This window comes from Miniopterus schreibersii (assembly GCF_964146895.1).
Source record: "Miniopterus schreibersii genome assembly, chromosome: 12".
NCBI classification, from domain to species: domain Eukaryota; kingdom Metazoa; phylum Chordata; class Mammalia; order Chiroptera; family Miniopteridae; genus Miniopterus; species Miniopterus schreibersii.
Window position 1 is genome coordinate 56,678,279 of NC_138112.1, and position 21,978 is coordinate 56,700,256.

Here is a 21,978-nt window from a genome sequence, read left to right on the forward strand (position 1 = left end):
CGTTGCGTCTTGACATCGGTTGGGCTTTACCTGATGTGTATGTAACAGGTGTTAAGTCTACCTGTTAACCTGTTATTAAATTACTTATCTGTAATATTATAACATTTTCACGATGTCAAACCAAAGTCTCTATTTGGTGGTGCTGCCAAGGGTGAATTGGAAGGTTTTAGAGTCATTGTAATCTCTTCTTGTCCCAGCCACTCAAAGTTAACATACAGATGATGTTAAAACTATATTTGCCTTGTCATGAACCTTCAAGACTACTCTAACTGCTCCTCATTCTAGCCCACTAAAGCCATTAAATAGAAATTCCAGGGCTGCCATTGTCTTGATATGTTAAATAACTTAATTTTCTAATAATCTTTCAATTATTAATTTGCAAAAGAAAAGTATGATCTTATAATTGAAAAAAAAAAAAAAAAAAAGAAGAGCTCCAGGTACAAATGTGGGAGAGTTGCTATCATTTGACATGAGGTCATGCCAGCAGTGGCAACCACACCTGTTTGCCAACACATTCAAGGGTAAACCCATTAGAGTTTACCAAGAGTATAATCAGGAACACAGATGTCTGCACTGAACTGTTATTTCATTGCTTGGGTTTCTTTTTAAAAAGAAATCTTTTGAGACAACTAGAACATTGCCTACTTAACAATTTTATTATGAATTCAACTGCTCTACCTAGTACGCTAAGCTAAAGGGCATTGAACCCACTGGATGCCTGAAAGAAGAAAGGAACAGGAGAGCTTAGCCTGTCTTCCTACTCCTAAACCTGTTCCGCGACTTTGCCTCAGTCTCGCACATTTTATTTAATTAATTAATTAATTAATTAATTAAAATATATCTTTATTGATTTCAGAGAGAGGAAAGGGGAGGGAGAGAGAGAGATAGAAACATCAATGATGAGAGTCACTGATCAGCTGCCTCCTGCACGCCCCCCACTAGGGGTCAAGCCCACAACCCAGGCATGTGCCCTGACTGGGAATCGAACCTCGACCTCCTGGATCCTAGGTCGATGCTCAACCACTGAGCCACGCTGGCCGAGCAGTCTTGCACATTTAAAAAATTACTATTAGTACAAAGGTTATGCTAGGACCTTTTAGCAATCCGAAAAACCAGCTTACAGGAATATTACATGTTGATGAGAGGAACGCTTTCAGGAGGGTTTCCTGATATACATAAAATAACAGGGATTAATGCCATTACTTCATACTTAACCATTTAAATCCACCCACCCATCAAAGTTATGTGTGAAATACTTCTCATGTCTCAGCTGAGTTTTCTGTTGAACTTTGGTTTTAAAAAGAGAAAGTTTCATGAAAAACAAATTTATGTCACAACTGTACTCCAGCAGTTGGCAAACATACCAGACAAACAGCATTCTGCTTTTGCAAGAGTCAATGATTGTTGATTTCTGCATGTGTCAGCAGACATTTGCTGGTCTGAGGACTCTACATATGAAACTAAGCTTTTTATTTTTGTGGGCAAGAAAATAGATTATCACCAAAGAGGGTAAGTCTGGGAGTCTGCAGCTGGGTTCTAGTAATGGCTTTCTAACTAGCTTCAAACCCCAGATACACAGATATAATCTCTCAGGATCTCAGTTATTTATTTTCACCCCAGGTTTATTGAGGGGGTAATTGACAAATAAAGTCTGTATATTTAAGGTGTACAAAGTGCTGATTTAATATATGTATACATTGTGAAAGCATTACTACAGTCAAGCTAATTAACATATCCATCACCTCACACAGTTGCCTTTTTAAAAATATATTTTTATTGATTTCAGGGAGAGGAAGGAAGAGGGGGAGAGAGATAGAAACATCAATGATGAGAGAGTCATTGATCGGCTGCCTCCTGCACGCCCCCTGCTGGGGATCGAGTCCAGAACCCGGGCATGTGCCCTGATGGGGAATCGAGCCACCCAGCTGGGCACAGTTGCCATTTGTGTGTGTGTGTGTGTGTGTGGTGAGATTAAGATCTACACCCTCAGCAAATTTCAAGTATATGATATAGTATTGTTAACTATGCTTTCCATGATGTATGTTAGATCTCCAGAACTTACTCACCTTAGAACTGCAAGTTTGTACCGTTTGGCCAACATCTCCTTATCCCACGCCCCCCGCAGCTGTTCTGTAAGCTCAATCTTGTTAGATTCCATATATAAGTGAAACCGTACAGCATTTATCTTTCTGTATCTGGCTTATTTCATTTAGCAGTTTCATCCATGTTATCACAAACGGCAGGATTTACTTCCTTTTTGATAGCTGAATAATATTCCATCGTATCTATCTATTTGTCTACCAATCAATCAATCATTCAATCATTTATCTCCCTCCAATTTTCTTCACCCACTCATCTGTCAACAGACATTTAGGTTATTTCCATATCTTGGCAATTGTGAATAATGCTGCAATGAACATGGGGTTGTGGATTTCTCTGGGAGACACTGATTTTGTTTCCTTTGGGTATATACCTAGAAGTAAGTTTGCAAGATCATATATAGTAGTTCTATTTTTAATATTTTTTGGATCCTCCATACTGTTTTCCACAGTGGCTGTACATTTCCACCAACAGTGCACAAGCATTTGTTTTCTTCTCTCCACACTCTTACAAACGCTTATTCTCTCTTGTCTTTTTGATAATAGCCATCCTAAGAGGTATAAAGTGATATCTGATTGTGGTTTTGATTTTCATTTCCTTGGTGATTAGAGATGCGCAGCACCTCTTTGTATATCTGTGGGCTATTTGTATGTCTAGTTTGGAAAAACGTTTAATTAGATTCTTTGCCCATTTTTAAATCAGATTATTTGTCTTTTTTTCTGCTACTGAGTGGTAGGAGTTCTTTATGTACTTTGGATATTAACCTCTTATTTTTAAATTGATAACTTGAGGGGGTTGGATCTTTCTTGAACTCCAGTCTATTGTCCCTTGGGAACAGATTCCTGACAGTGTGATATTGCTATCTGGGAAGCCTAGATTATAAGGTCTGTAGGGCAGGAATTTTGACTGTTTATTAACCATTAAACCCCCCAGTGCCTGCACATGTAGATACCCAATAAAAGCCTTTTGAATGCTTAACAACTGAGGACTGGCTAGCCAGCAGAATTTGATTTTCAATTCGGAGCCAGCTCTACTTATAGCTCTTAAGCTATGAATCTAAAAATGAACAACCAGTGCACATTTGGAGAGGCCACAAGCACTAAAATCTGCAGCGATGGCTTTCATTGAAGTCATGGCTGAGAAGTCCCATACTCCAGGCTACCATCTATAGGCTAGATGATTTATGATACACCCAAAGAGCGTGGCTTGTACCGAAAGCCCCATGAGGTTAACAGAGATCTTTTCTCAATGGGCCAGATGTCTATTGCATGGACGTTGCCCTACCTAATAATAACTGACTTCTCCAGTGGGTCCTGACTCTTTCCTCCCCTTTCCTCCAGGCGTCAACAACCATCACCACTCCCACATGCCAGTGGCAGTCTTCTGTGGGTCTAGATATAAGATCAAGCCCAAGGAAAAATTAAGGGAAGGCAGAGATCGTGTTACTGGTGCACACTGTTTTCTAATTGAGAAGGTACAACCTTGGTTCCACTCCCAGAGATCCGGTTTAGTTGGATGTTCTGTAACAAGGCTGCTAATGGGCTGACACATCCCAGGAAGGGTGGGGAGAGTTACAAAAGCCATCCCTGTCCTTGGCACAACCCAGCCAGTAAGCAGGAGAGGAGCCTGTTTTTCCTAAACTCAGTTCCCAAACTATGAGAACTTCTACCCTCAGTATTAAATCATATTGTTTTGTGCACAATTACTTTTCTTTTTTGGCACTGAAAACATTCATGTCAAGTATCTTCGAGGTGGGCCACATATTTGCAGTTCTTTAAGTTCCCAGTTGATGGAAAGCTGGGAACCACTGTAATTTTCCCAGGAAGCTTTAACATGTCTCATCACAACCACATTCTATCTTAAATAATGTTTGGCAATGTTGAGATTGAGAGTTTCAAAATACATATTAACTTCTTAACAAAATAAGTCATAATTAGATGTGTCATAGTTTTTTTCTTCTTTGTTTTTCTGATACCTGCCTTTAGAAAAGTTCAACACTGTGGCACTGGGCTTCCACTAATACTCAGATCGACCATACTGACATCTCATTAGCTAACTTCCAAAGTGACTTAGAGGCAGCTCTTATTTCTTTTAGTAAACATTAAGGTACAAAGGAAAGAATTTAAAAATTTTAGTATTAGTAACGTTCTTCATTCCCCTACTTGGACTCTTCACTTAGTCGATGTGGAAACTATGTTTTAAAAAAGTTAAATAATTTCCTGCAGGCCACATTGCTGGGAGATGGCAGAATCAGGACTAGAAGCCAAAGAAGGATATTGATTCTTAAATCAGTGTCCATTTCTCTATACCAGTGGTTGTCAAAGTGTGGTCCAGAGAACCCTGTGGGTTCCCAAGGCCCTTTCAAGGAGTCAAAGAGGTAAAAATTTTCTTTAATATTAAGATGTTATTTCTTTTATAGAACACTCATTCTCCCATGAGTGTACAGTAGAGTTTTCCAGAAGTTACATGGCGCCCTGACCGATGTGGCTCAGTTTGTTGGGTGTTGTCCCGTGCACCAAAGGGTTGCCGGTTCGATTCCCGGTCAGGGAGCATGTCGGGGTTGTGGGCTCGATCCCCACTGCGGGGTGCATAGGAGCCAATCCATGCTGCGCCCTCACATCAATGTCTCTCTTTCCCTCTCCCTTTCCCTCACTCTCTAAAAAACAAAAGTTACATGATATGGAATGTTGCCACAGATAGAATGCAAGGCAGGTATGGGAAGCGAAATGTCTTCTGTTATGGCAGACATTAATGCCATTGTCCTCACAGATTTTTCATAACAATTTGTCCTTTATGTTAATATATATTAGGCTTTTAAACAAATAAATATTTAACTTATCTCAGTCGTAATGTGTATCTATCTCTATAAATGTGCATATATATAAAATTGAAAAGAAGAAAGCTCTTTGGAGTCTTCAGTAATTTTCAAGAGTGTTAAATGGGTTCTAAACCCAAAAGTTTGAGAACTGCCCTGCACCATGCTGGTCAGACAGAAGCACTGAGCGAGACAGAGCTGTGATGTCTCCAGAAACTCTCCTTTAACACGCATCGCATTATTTTGCTTTTCACAAGTTTTATCGGTCAGGATTCCAGCAGGAACCAGCACACTTGGAAGGGACCAGGATGGAATTTTCATGACTGTCTATATAAAACGTGTGAGCAGGGAAACCGACAGGGCAGGGGGATGCCCCTGTGATTCTCAGGTAGCTTTGCCTCTCCGGGCATGACAGGCAAAGAACAAGAGTGGTTTCTGGAACCCACTGTACTTGTAGCTGTAGGAAACTTCACCTTTCGAGGAGCTGTGGCAGGGCAGGCAGGGAGCAAGCTTTTCCGGATCTAAAGCTTATATAATTTACAGTGTCTCTGTAGGGGAAAAAAACAGAATTTTGTACAAAAATGAATGTTTATGTACAATGATAAAAAAAGTTTCAATTTACAAACTTGAATAATCTGTCAAGTACCTTACACATCACAAAATCCTGAAAAGTAGCATATATTATTATTAGCCTGACACATCTCTGAAATACTATATTTCTATATTTTTAACTGCATACTCCTGTCATCTTTTGACATGCTAAATTGTCACAGTTTTTAGTACAGAGAATAGAAAGGCCATTCAGTCTGTCTTCTAGCATAGCTGATCAAAATTTGTGTTTGTTATTAATAGTTGGAAAAATTTTGTTTCAACTTTATAACTTACTACTAGTAATACCATTTGAAATTTATGACTTGCTGTCAAACTTGGGAGAATCAATACTAACTTTCTTTTATACAGGATTTCTAAGATTTTAGGGCATTTCAAATTTTCTTATCCCATTGCTGATCCTAAATATTTTTGAATTGATGATATGCACGAACCATTCCTGCTGGGACTCTGTGTTATGAGTTTTATGTTACTTTATTATCATCAGTATCCACAGGTTATAAGACCTCCTTGCCCTGTGGGGAAGCCGTGCTCCAGCTCCCATTTCACACTGTGAGATTGGATATGATTCTCTGCTATGCTTTTGGTTCCTGCTGGCCAGCTCTGCCTTTCTCTGAAAAGGAGACCCATCCTTGGCTTTATCAAATTGCTTGATCTAACTTTGACATAAGGACCCCTGGGCGGTGTTCAGTTCTCTCAGTTAGATCTGGACAATAGCTCCACGTGGTTGGATGAATTGCTGCTAAATGATGTTTGATTCCCCCACCCATTACCCTAATATAGAGTGGTAAGAAAGGAAAAAATAAGTACAATAACAACAATTTAAACTCACTTAGAAGTGGCCATTGTTCCATAGCACATATTTCTCAATGGGAAGGAATAACAAATTTCATTTTTCTTTCTTTTTAAATAATTTTTAATTGATTTTATTGGTTTCAGAGAGAGAGGAAGGGAGAGGGAGAGAGAGACAGAAACATCAATGATGAGGGAGGATCATTGATCGGCTGCCTCCTGCACGCCCCTTACTGGGGATCAAGCCCGAAACCGGGGTATGTGCCCTGACTGGGAATTGAACCACAGTTACCTGGATCATAGGCCGATGCTCAACCTCTGAACCACACCGGCTGGGCACAAGTTTCCTTTTTGTTGCCAGAATTGTGATCTCCTTGGTCAGCCACTCTGGTTACCAATGGAGTATTTTCTAGAGGGTGCCCCTCGTCCATTGGCAAATGCGGTCATATTCAAAAAGGCTTCGAAGAGGAAGCTCGAGTGAGGAGATATCAATGTCAAGCCCGTTTGATATCTCATGGGTTTAGGAGTCTGAGGTTTTTCTTAATGGCTGAGTAATCACAAGCTCTTATTGTTTGCCAGGTATGAGTTTCTCTGGAAATACACACATCTTTAAAATAATAAAAAAAAAGTTTTCAATTGTAGTTCCATTTGCTTAACTCTAAGGTCAAGTAATCAGGGATTAGTCAGTCTTCAACTCTGCAATCCAGCCTGAGAATTTCTTTCTCCTAAAAATAGAATGGCACTTGGCCTGTCTCTCTGTCCTTGGCTGAACTTGGGTTCTGCCTCCCTGTTCAGTCGTATGCTATGAGGAGTAAAGGACTTTCAGAGACAAAGCTGTATCTTCTTTAGACTCCACTTTCCCAGGGGCCAATCTCAACCGAAGCTTTTCTATTTCTTAGTGAAATTTTACTTAAGGTTGGAAGACAAAAAAATGCAAATAAATGCAAGAAATCAATACCAAAAAAAACACACAAAAACAGACCAAGAGTCTGACCCAGAAGAAATAGGATAGTTTTCTCTCTTTTGAGTCCTTCCTTACCCTAGGGAAAAGGGCACTAGTTAAAGGAGATCACCTCATCGCTTGTGTGGAGGAAATGACCTGCGGTGAGGCTATGATGAGTTTCTCAAATACTGAAAGAAACAGAAGCTTTGGTGTCAGAGTGGTCTGGCTTAGAATCCTGGGCCCCACCTAGTTGCCGAGCCTCAGGTATATCACCTACCCCGTCCCAGGAGTGTTGCAAGGATTAAATGACATGTGGTGAGAAAAAGAACCTGCCAACTTTCATGCAAACAGTGGGCACCAGGTCACCTGTTTCTGCTGGTGAAGACACCGGCCACAAGTCGCCCCATGAAGAATCTATCTGCTAGAAAAGAAAATCTACTGAAGTTTACCAAATACTTAGAAATCCCAGCCCTGAGCATTCAAAGCAATGAGGCAAGGGGTCAAAACTGAGAACCTAATGGGGCCTCTGAGAAGACACCGTAGTCTACTTTAGCGCCTAAAAGTGCCCATTTTATTATTCATCATTTCTCATAACCTCTTTCTCAGACCATCATTTTGAAAGCTTGTTTCATACATATAATACTACTAATTTTTGCTTCTTTTTGCTCAGCCAGATCCCTTGAACATAAAACGAGTGGCCCATGGAACAAGCTGTCTCGACTGAGGGGAGCCAGTGGCAGCATGTGGACTGAAGTAGGAGGTGGGTGAGGCGGGGAGAGGAGCAGTGGGTGCCTGGCTTTTAAGCCTGGTGTGATGAATATTTGGCCATGTGGGAGTTCTTTGCACAGAGAGGGGAGTTTTGCAATTCAATTTCTAGGAATTTATCCTACAGGAAGACTTATAAAAGTATACAAAGTTGTGCGCACAGGATATCCATGACAACACTGTTTGTAAAAACAGACATTGGAGACCACCTAAATGTCTATTAATGGGGCAATAGTTAAAAACATATGGTATGCTCATCCTGTACAATATTAGTGTGACTGAAAGGATTGGTGAAGTTGAATATATTAACATGAAAGAATAGGCATTAGATATTTTTGAGTGAAATAAGCAATTTGCAGATTAGTAAGTAGCATCTGGAGAGAGAGTATGAGTTTGGCATAAGAGTGAGTTGTGAGGGGTAAGGACTCTCACTTTTTGTACATTTTATTTATTTATTTATTTATTTATTTATTTATTTATTTATTTATTATTTATTTATTCTTAAATATATCTTTTATTGATTTCAGAGAGAAGAAGGGTAAAGGAGAGAGAGATAGGAACATCAATAATGAGAGAGAGTCATTGATTGGCTGCCTCGTACACGGCCCCCTACTGGGGTCTGACCTTGCAACCCGGGCATGTGCCCTGACCTGGAATTGAACTGCGATCTCCTGGATCCTAGGTCAATGCTCAACTACTGAGCCATGCCCTCTGGGCTATTTTTGTACATTTTTATTTTCTTGTATCTTATTTTGTAAAAAGCATATATTGCTCTTATAAAAACAAAAAACCCTTGGCTAAAATATGAATTTATCACTTTACAGTTTGCAGAAATTAAAGAAGAAAGTTTTCTTGTCCCCTAGTTGATTGGTCTCCGGGCTTTCTATTTCCTTTTTTTTGGTGATGTTTGATGAAGATGCACTTGTAGATCTTTCATTTTGTGGATGACCCTGTAAACTATTGTGAGAATTGGAGTTATGGCAGGTTTTTAAGAGGTGCTGATACTGCAATGAAATGGAGATAGCCCCTATCTAAGAAAATGCTTTCTTAGCAGCTTCTCCTTGGGAAATTTCTGTTGGCTAAAGAACAGCTAGAGTAAACACCCACGAAATACCATTAAAAACCATCATGTAGTTCATTCTTTATTGATCTGGAAAGATGTTCATGACATATTAATAAATGAAAAGAACAAGTCATCCTACAGTATGTATGTAATATTTATATATAATATATATCACATGTTCTCATTTTTATTTAAAGCCTTCTGTATCTAAGTACATATATATGCATAGATAAGACTAGAAGGACATACATCAAATGAACAATAATATTAACAGTGGTTATCTTGGAATGGTGGGGTTTAGGATGATTTTTTTGTTGTTGTTAAGTTTATATGATTTTCTCTGTTTTCCAAAACATGTGAAATGAGTATATGTGGCTTTTACAAAAACCAGCAAATTAATGTCTATTTTGATTTTTTAGAAGAAAGCTTTGGGTGAGATTAAGAAACTTCTGAAAAGATTTTACTTATTTCTTTTTAAAAATCTGAAAGTATTATTATCTGGAAGTATCCCTACCCTTTCACATTTAGCATAACACATCGGCAGATTTTAAAATAAAAAACCACCACCATTCTGCGTAGTATCTCGGTGCACAAATATTGGACAATTGCAGTAAGCTGTAAGTACAGGCCACGACACTCACGTGGTATAGTGTGAGTCCTCTCCCCACATGAAGGCATTGGTAAGACGGAGGATCTGGCCTGGAGGCCACTTAGCTGGGAGAGGCTGGACAGACACAAAACTGTCCTGGAGAATTGACTGAAGAGAGGAAGTGCTGCTTCCTAGGGTTGCAGAGTTCCATCCTGGAAGTGAAGGGCTGTGAGTCTGCCTAGGGGCCCAGCAGGGCACTCGAGGTAAAGGACAAGCTGCCCCAGAGCTTTTTCTTAGGACAGAAGAATCCCATTGTCCCCACGTCCACGTCTAAGATACAAGTCAGTGGTTGGTGGTGGCAGCTGTGGCTATTATGTGGTATGATGACCAACTATCTTGGTTTGCCCAGGACTTCCCTGTTTTAGTTGTGCAGGTCCCACATTTAGCCCCAGGAACCCCTCAGTCCCAGGCAAAACCAGATGGATAGCTGCTCTCCTTATATGGTGGGCACATCAGTAGTGATCAGGAGAGGTACCTGGATGGGCAGCAAAAGATTGTGGAGGCCATGGCAATGCAATGAGAGACGGTGGCAGTTGCTATAGTGACAGTGATGGGGTCTATTAAGAGATGTTAGGATAGAGTGATGCCTTTGGCAGCAGGGACCTGGGCTGTAAGTTATGAGCTGTGCTGACAGCTCTAGTAAGAAAGAAGGGGTTTCCAGTTTTCCACTGTTGTAACCAGGAGATCAAAGGCATTGGGATGGAGGTGGAGGGCCAGTAGCGGTGGCTAGGATTCCAGAAACTGCATTCACAGGGGCCACACATCTCTTATCATTCGGGTCTGCCCATGTCTCTTCAGTTGTCCTTCCCCCACACTTGGAGCTGGGGAGTATTAGCTGGTTCTTTCCAGACTTTATGTGGTTTTACTCGTCTTTTAGGGGTTAGAGTCACCTTTAGGTCATATACACAGCATCACTTATCTTTCTTGTTCATGGTCCTGTATAAAAAAAAAAAAAATCCCTTGCATTTAAAAAAGTCTTCGTTTGTTTTTGTTTTCTTTACACTTGCCAGGCAATGGACACACCTTAGAGAATAATTCACTGAGCCGTTTCGCCAAGGGCAAAAAGCCAACGGTTGTTAACTGCTCCAAAGGAAGGATTGAAAAGTAGCACTTGGATAGAAAAGGGGTCCACAGGCTTGTATGCTGGTTAAGCTAAACCTGTGGTTCACTGGCTGGAAAACACGTTCCAGTTAAATGTCTTGAGGGTCTGGCATACCTGGGGCACTTGAAGTTCATGGTCCTAACCAACTGCAGTGGCCGAGGACCAGTTTACACAGTGTTCGGTTTTGCTACCTCCTAGGCAAGTGCGGCTCTAAGGGGAAATTTCTCTACGTGGAAAGGCCTCTTACAGCCAGGCTCTGTTTCCTCCACCTCTCCATTTTAATCTCTGCTTCAGCCACCATTCCCTGGAACCTTGCTGGAGCAAATAATACTTCCCTCAGCATTTCTGAGTTGAGATCTAGTCTTGATGATCATTGTTTTTCTTTTTATTTGGTTAATAGGATCATACAGGTTCCAAGTGTAGATTTCTATGATACGTGATCTATATATTGCATTGCTTGCCCCCAACCCAAAGTCAAACCATCTTCCATCACCATTTGGCCCCCTTTACGCCCCCCATTGATCACCACTTCTGTTTTCTCTCCTCCCTCCCTCCCTCCCTCCCTCCCTCCCTCCCTCCCTCCCTCCCTCCCTCCCTCCCTCCCTCCCTCCCTCCCTCCCTCCCTCCCTTCCTTCCTCTCCCCCACTTTTTTTTCCTAATGAGGGCAGACTCTATCATCTCCATCAACTCACTACCGACTCTTTAGTTCCTTCCAAGCTTTCCTTTATAGCCCAGGCCCCAGAGCTAAATCTATTCTCACAGCCCAGGGTGTGGCTTGGGGCCCTCTCAGGAATGTACTAGCTTTGTTCCCCAGGTCATTGTTTTAGATTCACAAGAGCATAAAATAATAGCACATCTGCACTTAATTATGATTCAGCCTCCCTGGCTCCACATTCACAAATTTCAAATGCTTTGGAGGGCAGGGATGTTTGCTACAAACATTGGCCATAGTGACAATGTCTCGATCTGCTTTTCATTCCCTAGATCTAGTCACAAAGAGGCATGGGCTGGCTGAAATGGTTGGGAGTGGAATGTTTGGGCTGGAGAGGCTCTCCACATGTCTGTACTCATAATTTTTTGTTATTTAGTTTCTATCTTTAAAATGATGCCTTTATTTTGTTTTTCTTTTTAAACACTGTCACAGAACAAAAAGAACTTTGACTTTGGTTTCACAATTTGCGTGGCCGATTTCTTAAGCTTATCATGTTTCATGTTACGTAATATTCTGACAGCTATAAGTAATTTTTTTTTTCTATCATTAGAGCCATAGGGCTTTCACGTTGGTATGCTTAGGAGGGGCAAAGAGTAAAATACCAGGGCGGGATATGATGTAAGGGGACATACACTTTCCCTGGTAAAAACCACACACTCCCCTGGCCCCAGACAATGCCCCTGTCCGTAGTTTCTGTCGAAGGCCCTGCCCACGCAGCCTGTGGAGAGCCACCGGGGAATCCTCCCAGCGGTGGTGCTCCTTGTGGGGCTCATTGCGGCGTGATGGGTCTTGGTGACATATTTTTGGCACCTTTTGTTCATCGTGGGCTTCTGCTGCCTCAGCCCCTTTCCAGCATCATGATACTTTCCTTTGTTCAAGGTTTACTTTATGATTAATTTTTACTAGAGATTTCACTTGGATATCAGAAGCTCAGACTGTCTAAGGGATGCGTGTTGTTTTAAGTACAGTGCTTTTCTCACACTTAATTAACTTCAGACAGAAGACTCGTGTTGTAAGCGTTCCACAGAACAATTAACAGAATAATCTCTGAACCTAGACGATTTGATCCTACAGCAAGATAGGTCATGTTCTAAACACCACCAAAGGCGGCCATCAAGTTGTTGCTTATTTGGAAGATAATATCCAATATTTACTAAACTAATATCAACTAATTATAGGGTGATGAAAAGTCAGAAATAAATATTCTTTATCCCAGGGTAATAATACGAAGTAAGCTTACAGTACTTTTTGTCAGATGGCCTCAGGGTTTTATAAATATTAACACATTAGACCTTATAATATATATGAGAATTAATAAAAATAATTTCTCTGTGTCTAACTGAGATTATAGCTTCTCACTTTTTAACTCTGTCTTTGTGTCTTAAATTGTTCCTACCAAAAAAAAAAAAATCACTGGGGTCAAGGCAAAGTTATGACGCAGGTGAAGTTTAAATCCAGCAGCTTCCACCTCCTCAGCTTTCTTTTCCTTATTGCTGCTGCTACCACCCCCGGCCCCCCAGCCTAAACTGGGCCCCATTTAGGCTTTGTTTGAAGAACATCGTAGCAAAAGAGTAAACCCCATTACCATTGCAAAGAAAATGGAAAGAAAATGTCCATCAAAAGGCACAAGACCAACATGAGCAGGCATAAGCTAAGGATACTGAGTAAGAAGCAAGACTTTCAGAGAAAACAAGAGGGAAAAGCTCGAAGACTCTACAAAAAGAAGAAAATGGAATTCGAAATATTGAGCAAAAAGACTGTAAAGGGCCAACTAAACTTGAATTTGCAAATGAAAACTCTTTTTAAAACATATTGAAAAAAATTACTACCTGCTGTCTGTCTGTTGAGTTCTCTGGCATTTGTAACATATGTCTTAACAGCTAAGGTTGTCAACATAAACTGGATTGCTAAACTATACTAAAAATAGAACATCCAAACATTTTTGCTTTGTAAAAAAATTTTCTATATTCACCCTGCGCAATATGATTTGTCTCTTATTTATTTGCCTGTAAAGGAAGTTTGGTCTGAGGAATGGAAAGAACCTTCTATTAGGGTGACAGGTTCAAGCATTTGTACCATATGAAATTCAGGAGAAAGAAAATGTTTTGAAAATTAAAAAGAAGCAGGACACAAAATTACGTATTTTATATGATTCTGTCTAACACACACAGACACACACACACACGCACTACATACACGTGAGAGAAAATACTGATTAAGGGATATCTATTACCACCTATGGATGATTGTTTATTTTACATATTATTCTGTATTTTCCAAGCCTCCATTAGTAAGCGCACGTTCTTTTTAAAAAGAAAGAAGCCCGGCCAGGCGTGGCTCAGTGGTTGAGCATCGACTTAGGATCCAGGAGACTGAGGTTCAATTCCCGGTAGGGGGCCTGAAGGAGGCAGCCGATCAATGACTCTCTCTCATCATTGATGTTTCAACTCTCTCCCTTCCTCTCCCTGAAATCAATAAAGATACATTTAAGAAAAAGATAAAAGAAAAAAGAAGTTAAGGTAATAAATTCCAAATTCTTGTTTCTGTGTTTATTTTTTCTCTAACACCCAGGTCCCATAGCATCACACATGCAATGCGGCCTTGGGGAGAAAAGGCACATGGATTTTCCCCCCTCTTAAGACAGCTCCAACTATGACCACTGCCAGACCCCAAGGGACATCTGGGCTACCTAAATAATTGTTCTTATTAAAGTAGGAGTAAGATGTGGGGAAGTAAAATAGGCAGAGCAGAGGGCACATGCCATTACCGCACATAAAACTGCTGGTATTCTCGGTGCACATTCCACTTCCTTCTCCTGCCTGCTGAGGCCCAGTCCGCAGAGGCTGAATCACAGAGCGGTGGTGGCGTCCACCGCCTCCCCTCAAAAGGCTTCTGGATTGCAACACGTCTCTTCACTCTTTTCTTTTAAAAATAGATCTTTATGGATTTCAGAGAGAGGAAGGGAGAGGGAGAGAGATAGAACCACAATGACGAGAGAGTCATTGATCGGCTGCCTCCCGCACGCCCCCGACTGGGGATTGAGCCCACAACCCGGGCATGTGCCCTGGCCGGGAATGGAACTGAGATCTCCTGGATTCTAGGTCCATGCTCAATTGCTGAGCCACACCCAGCCTGGCTTCACTTTTACACTGTGTTCTTTTTTGATCCCTCGCCCTGACTTGACCTCACAAAGACATTATGGTTACTCCTCATGGTGCTTGATATACCTGTCATCCAACACCACGTAGTTTATTCTCTCCATTTTTTTTTCTTCCAAATACTGACGAAAGAACATTTGCCTATAAATGTTCTTAGCTGAGTACCCAACCTTTTCTCTTAAACATTTATTATATGGCCTACTTTGTAAGCTTAGTTTTAGATTCAGTGATATCAAGATTAATAATATTATCTTTTGTGTGCCGGTACATTTTATTTCATTAGGCTCTGAACAAACAGAGAACAGAACTTTCTGAATAACAATTTCATTCAATACTAACAAAAACACTTATATGCTTATATTAATTAGATATAAAAATCTGGGACCAAATTTGTTTACTGAGACAATCATTTGGAATTACCTTTAGGAGTCAACCAGATACGGTTTAATGTATTTTTAAACTAAGGCTGACTTTTAGAAGTGTTTACACTTACACTCTATGTAAATTATAGTCATAAAACCAATGAATAGAATTCTATCTATGTAGCCAATATAAATTCATTGCCATTACTTTTAAGTACACACCTTATTTTAACATACAAGATAAGATGTGAGATGATCTCCATTTTCCTTTCCCTGAAAACAGTTCCTCAGGAATCCAAACCAACAGTAACGGAAACAGAGAAAACAGCAAAAAACACAGGACAATGTTTATATAAAGAACAAAGGTTAACACAGGACTCCAGGTCACTTATTTACTTTGTTGATAGTTTATCTTAGTTAATGAAGAAAATGATTGGTTTGATTCTTTCAACATTTATTTATTCAACAAACCATGGACTCTGGAAATGGATGGACAGGGTCAGAATCCTGGATCTGTCTATTAATAATTGTGTAACCTTGGGCCAGTTATTTATTTAACTTCTCTATGCCTCATTTTCCTAATCTGCAAAATGACAATAATATTAGTATCTATTTTGTAGGATTGTTGGAAGGGTTGACTGAGCAAATGTGCACAAAAAGCTTAGAACAATTCCTGGGACAGAATACCCAATCAATTCTAAGTGTGCAGGAATGCAATACAGAGCAAAATCTAGGGTCTCTGCCCTCACGGAGTTTACACTCTAGTGGCAGTGTGGATGGGGTAGGTAGCAAAAGACATCACACAAATCACAAGCTAATATCTTCACAATTGTAAGTGTGGTGAAAAAAATATAGGGCACAACAGATCAATCTGTAGGCTGCTTTCCCTTTGAACTGCACAGGTTAAAGTTTTATGATTTAGATCAGCGATTTTCAACAGTTGTGCAATTGCACACTGGTGTGCCTCATGAATTTTTAAAATATGTAATACCTGACTAGTCGGGAGCACTGGCCTCTTTTTCCTTAGACTGTCAAATTAAGAAATGACAACCCCCAACACAACAACAGCTGTTTGGTGTGAATCAATCAAAATTATACCTATTTTTTTTTGTCAGACTGGCAAAAAATATTTTTGGTGTGCCTCAGAATTTTAGTAATTAGTCTATGTGTGCTGTGAGATGAAAGAGGTTGAAAATCGCTACTTTGGACACTTGATATCGCACTTTGGTAAAATCAAGAACATCTGAAATTTACAATACCATATATCCACCCATTACATGTAGTATGATGGAAAAAAATCAAACTTAAAAGTTGAGAACTTTTAAAGATGATAGTATATTTATTTATCAAGGTGTTTAAAGATAAATCTTAGCACCTGAGGGGAGAAAAAAAATATTTAAATCCATTGGATTATAATGACAAACGAGTCCATGACTTACTAAATATTTTACTTTTCAACTATATTGTTCTTTAAAGACACAGAATTTTTCAATATTCTTAGAAAGGCAGGATATTATAGTGGTTCAGGTTCCCAGGCTTTGAAATCGGAAGACCAAGGACCCAGGCTCTGACATTTAGTTAGCTTTTAAGCTTTAGGCGATTCCTGCGCCTCTCCTAGGCACCAAATCCTTCATATTTAAAATAGGAATAACAAAGTTTACATCACGAGATTGTTAAAATTGATAGTCTGGCAACCATCTCTCAGCCTCTAGCACGTAGTAGACACTGAAAAAAGGGGAGCTAGCTGCTAATCCAAAGAGGACCCTAAAAGGCTGACCTTTCTCGCTATGGATTTTAGACTATTAAGACCATCAAGAACTTGTCAATGTTTCATTTTTCTGTTTTTCAAAATGGTACGTTTTTCTGCGCATAGTCTGTCTTAAAGAAAAAGTAATGTAGCATTTGAAAGTAAGATTACTAGATGAGCCTTAAACTGCAGAATCAGTTTCGGCATTTATTCCAAATTCCCATCAATCCTTCAATTGCAAATAATGCTAACATTAGGGTAGGTCCAAACCTCCTTGTGCACGGAGGAATTCAACCCAGGATTTCTGACTTTTTAAGAGCTGAGAGCTTATTTACAGAGCTCCACCCAGCAAGGCCTCAGCAGAAGTGGCGAGCCACCCACAGCCGCGTCCCGGGGCAGCCTGCACGGCGCAGATAACCAGAGGCTGAGAGTCAAGTCCCCGCACGCGGGGCCCGCCCAGGGTTTGGAGGTCGGAGGGGCGTGGATCCCCGCCTTTTCACACCGCCCCCCGAGTCTCTCCCAGTCGTGGGGTCGCGCCTCCCTCCAGGAGTCCCCCTTCCTCACCCCTCCACCCCTACTTGGCTTTAATCCCAGCCTGCCTGGCGCTCCAGCGACCAATCAGGAGGCGGTCCTCCCGAGGGGGCGGGGCCAGGGCGGAGCTGACTGGCGTATTCCGCAGTCTCGCAGCTCTGCTCGGGCCGTGTGCGCGGCGGCGTGAGTGAGCAGAGACTATTTGCTTCGTTTTGCTACGCACGTCAGACACCATGGCGGACTCCCGAGACCCAGCCGGCGACCAGATGAAGCATTGGATCCAGCAGCGGGAGGCGCAGGTACATCCTGCGCCCTCCGAGGGCTGGGCGCCCGCGAGTAACGGCCCGGGCTTCCCCAGCGCGGCCTCGTTCGCGGGCTGCACGTCGGGTCGCCGACGGGGCCTGGGGGCGGGGCCGCCTTTGGCTCCCGATGGGGTTAACGATCGCGGGGAGGAGGACAGAGGGGTCCCGCGGGCCTGCGGGGTTTGTCGCGTGTGGTTGGCTGGCTCTGAAGTTTGCACTTTTGCCAGCTGGGACAGAGGTCGCAGTTCCAGGGAGTAATGGAGGCGCCCTGGGAGCTGCAGCTGCAAGAAGGGAAGTGAGGGGAACGGGCTCGGCTTTGACCTTGTTCAGAGAGTTCCTGCCGGCGCTGGCGCTGGCGGCAGCCGTGGGATTAGGGACAGTGTTTTATTATGTCGGTGACTCCAGCGCCGATCATGGCGACTGACTGATAGTACGCACAGCACTGAACGACTAAATAAAAGAATTTTACATCTGTTACTTATTTGGAAGGTCATCGAGCCTAGCATTTTAGAGGCAGAGGCGACTTGAGGGACTAATGAACGCGTTTATTTACGCGAGTCACTTGAGTGCCTGCATGTGCTGGGCAGGCTCCGTGCTGGGAGGAGGCGGCCGAATTCCAGTGAGGCCAGAACTCTGACGTGAGGAGCTCCAAGGCTAGTCTGGTAGACAAGACGAACAGATGAATTACCATGCATTGTGGGAGGGCTCTTCTCTAGGTATCTGGATAAAGGATAAAAGGAGAGATCGGCCTGTGCCCGACCGGCTTCCCAAAGTAGGCGACATCCGAGCGAGGCCTTTAGGATGAGTAGGATTTCAGCCCAGTGGTGCGTGAGGCATTCCTGGCCTGTACCCAGAGTCTTAAGGGGCATCTTTCAGGATGTTGGATTAGATGAGAGCACAACTGGTCTGAGTCATCATTTATCTCGTTGGCCCAGAGAGTCTAAGGGACTTGCCCAGTTCTGGTGGTGGCTGGTTAACGGCAGGGAGAGGACTAGAGTCGAGCTCTTCCTCAACTTGCCTGGTGATCTTTTTCAAAACTGGGTTAATGTTCATGAAATGGGGTATTAATGCTAAGGGCACATAGATTGCTCTACAGTTGGTTCCCCATTTGTGAGAAGCTGCCATTCTTCCCTGAGGGCCTGGAAACTCTCTCATCTTGTCCTTTATTGTATGCTGGTAGGCTAATTCAGTTTTTTATGAGTTTTTAATCCAAGTGAACCACAGAGACTTGGAGTCTTACTCATCAATCACATGCAGCTAGTTGTGGCAGAATAAAAATCAGAACTCAGTTCTCGCCCTGCCGGCGTGGCTCAGTGGTTAAGCGTCGACCCATGAACCTGGAGGTCACAGTTTGATTCCAGGTCAGGGCACATGCCTGGGTTTTGGGCTCAATCCCCAGTAGGGGATGTGCAGGAGGCAGCCCATCATCAATAACTCTCATCATTGATGTTTCTCTCTGTCTCTTCCTCTCTCTGAAATCAATATAAATATATTAAAAAAGAACTCAGCTCTTGGGGACAGGACTTTTTCCGTATCTATTGGTTGCTAAATCTTGGTTCACACAGACGTTTTCATTAGTACTTGGTGAATTGAGAAAAATATGGACCATGTGATGAGTTTTTTGTAAAGCAAAATTTATTCCTTTTTAAAGGACTCCCTTTTATTCTGAGAGTAGCTTGACTCTTTATTGTTTGGGAGAATCACTAACTGTTAAATCATTAAGACCCTGCTGATGGTTTACCCTACATGGCTGCCCTTGTCAGAAGCAGCTGGTCCACAAAGCTGGGGGGACTATATTTGGGGGACTCATGCTTGGAACACTGCTGTCTCCTCTGCCCATGGCATTGTAATGCACTGTGTACATGGTCCTGATTGGCAGTTCCATTAATATCCTATTATTCCTCATGTTTAGCTGCTCTGAGTCAAAACAGCTTAATTTTTTGAAGTGACCTTTCCCCCTAACCCCCAAAAGGAATTTTGCGTATGTCACAAAGCCTGTATAATTTTCCAGTGCTTTATGATAAAAAATTTCTAACATTCAGAAAAGTTGAAAGAATTGTGCAGTGTATCCCCATGTATCCACCATCTAGAGTCTACAATGAACATTTTGCTATATGTTTTATTATATGTATTCTATCTGTCCATCCTTTCATACATTCATTAGCCCATTTTTCGGAGTGCATTTTAGAGTAAGTTGTAAATATCAGTAGACTTTACCCCTAAACACTAAGCATACAAATGAACAGAGTTCAATATTTATGTTTTTAAGATAATAATTATACGCATTGAAATACACAGATATTAAGTGGATCATTCTATGATATACACACGTGTGAATCCTATTCCCTTATCAAGATACAGAAGATTATCACCACCCTAAAAAGTTCCCTCGTGCTGTTTTCCAGTCATTTCCTGCAATTCCTCCCCAGGCAACTAGTGTTGATTTTCTTTTTTAACTATTGATTTATGTACTTTTTGTGTAATGCTCTGTCATTTAGCAAAAAATGCTTGAAAATTAAAAAAAGTTTTCAGATTCATTCATATTGTTGCATGTATCAATTTTTTTTTTAAATATTTTTTTTATTGATTTCAGAGAGAGGAAAGGAGGAGAGAGAGAGATAGAAACATCAATGACGAGAGAGTCACTGATCGGCCGCTTCCTGCATGCCCCCAACTGGGGACCGAGCCTGCAACCCAGGCATGTGCCCTGACCGGGAATTGAATCCCAGTTGCCTGGATCCTAGGTCGTGATGCTCAACCGCTGAGCCACTCCTTGCCGGGCTGTATCAGTCTTTTTATTTATTACCTTTTAAATTTTTTTATTGCTGAATAGCATTGTATTTTTTAAAAAATTTATCTTTATTGTTGAAAGTATTACAGATATCCCTCCTTATTCCCCCCATTGATCCCCTCCACCCTGCATCTACCCCCCCCCCCCAGGTCTTCACCACATATTGTCTGTGTCCATGGGTTATGCATATATGCATATAAGTTCTTTGATTAATCTCTCTCCACCCACTCCCCACCCCCACCCCCCCACTGAGATTCATCAGTCAGTTCCGTGCTTCCATGTCTCCGGACCTATTTTGTTCCTCAGTCTATTTTGTTTATTAGATTCCACATATGAGTGAGATCATGTAAAACTGAATCAGGAAGAATCAGAAAACTTGAATAGGCTAGTAACAACTGATGAAATCCAAGCAGTAATAAAAAAACCTCCCAGCAAACAAAAGCCCTGGTCTGGACAGCTTCACAGGGGGGCTTTCTAATTCTTTAAGTTGTAGGGTTAGTGTTGACTTTTTATCTGGAAGATCTATCCAGTGAAGTCAGTGGGTTGTTAAAGTCCACAACTATGACTGTATTGCTGTTGATCTCTCCCTTAAAGTCCTTCAGGTTATTATTGATAGGTCCTTATTTATTGCCATTTTAATTCTTTATGCCTATGTTTCTCTCTCTATTTCTACTTCTAATTACAGCAGTCCCTTTAACATTTCCTGCAATGCTGGTTTGGTGGTGATAAATTCCTTTAGCCTTTTTTTTTTTTTTGGTCTGGGAAGCTCTTTATTTCACCATCTATTTTGAATGATAGCCTTGCTGGATAGAGTAGTGTTGGTTTCAGGTCCTTGTTTTGCATTACCTTGAATACTTCATGCCATTCCCTTCTGGCCTGTGGACTTTCTGATGAGAAGTCAGCTAACAGCCTTATGGGAGATCCTTTGTAGGTAACATTGCTTTTCTCTTGCTGCCTTTAATATTTTCTCTTTGTCTTGAATTTTTGACATTTTAATTATGATGTGTCTAGGCATGGGCCTCTTTGGATTCTTCTTGCTTGGGACTCACTGTGCCTCCTGAACTTGTGTGACTTTTTCCTTGACCAGGTTAGGGAAGTTTTCTGCCATTATTTCTTCAAACACGTTCTCTAACCCTTGCTTATTTCTGACCTCCTCCTGCATTCCAGTGACGCGAATATTGTTCCATTTCATGTTGTTCCACAGCTCCCTTAGACTGTCCTCCTGTTTTTTAATTGTTTTTTCCTTTTGGATCTCTGATTGAGTAATTTTTTTCTACCCTGTCTTCTAATTCACTGATCCCATCCTCAGCTTCCTCTAACCTGTTTATTCCTTCCAATGTATTCTTTATTTCTGCTATGTCAGTCTTAATTTCCTTCATAGTTTCCATACCTTTTTCATGCTGTTGAGCATCCTTACAATCAGTATTCTGAACTCTATATCTGATAGATTGCTTATCTCCATTTCATTTAGTTCTTTTTCTGGAGACTTCTCTTATTCTTTCTTTTGGGGCTTGTTTTTTGGTCTCCCCATTTTGGC

The 21,978-nt window shown here is 41.4% G+C and overlaps 1 protein-coding gene across 1 annotated transcript in view; it reads left to right on the plus strand.

The window, feature by feature from the left end:
* The first annotated feature begins 17,461 nt into the window (after window positions 1-17,461).
* CAT (catalase) overlaps window positions 17,462-21,978 on the plus strand; it is a 34,374-nt gene continuing 29,857 nt past the window's right edge. Inside the window, exon 1 of the mRNA XM_081152879.1 lies at window positions 17,462-17,647. Within this exon, the coding sequence (XP_081009005.1) occupies window positions 17,582-17,647 (66 nt within the window). The 5' untranslated portion in view covers window positions 17,462-17,581. The remainder of the gene's footprint in view (window positions 17,648-21,978) is intronic.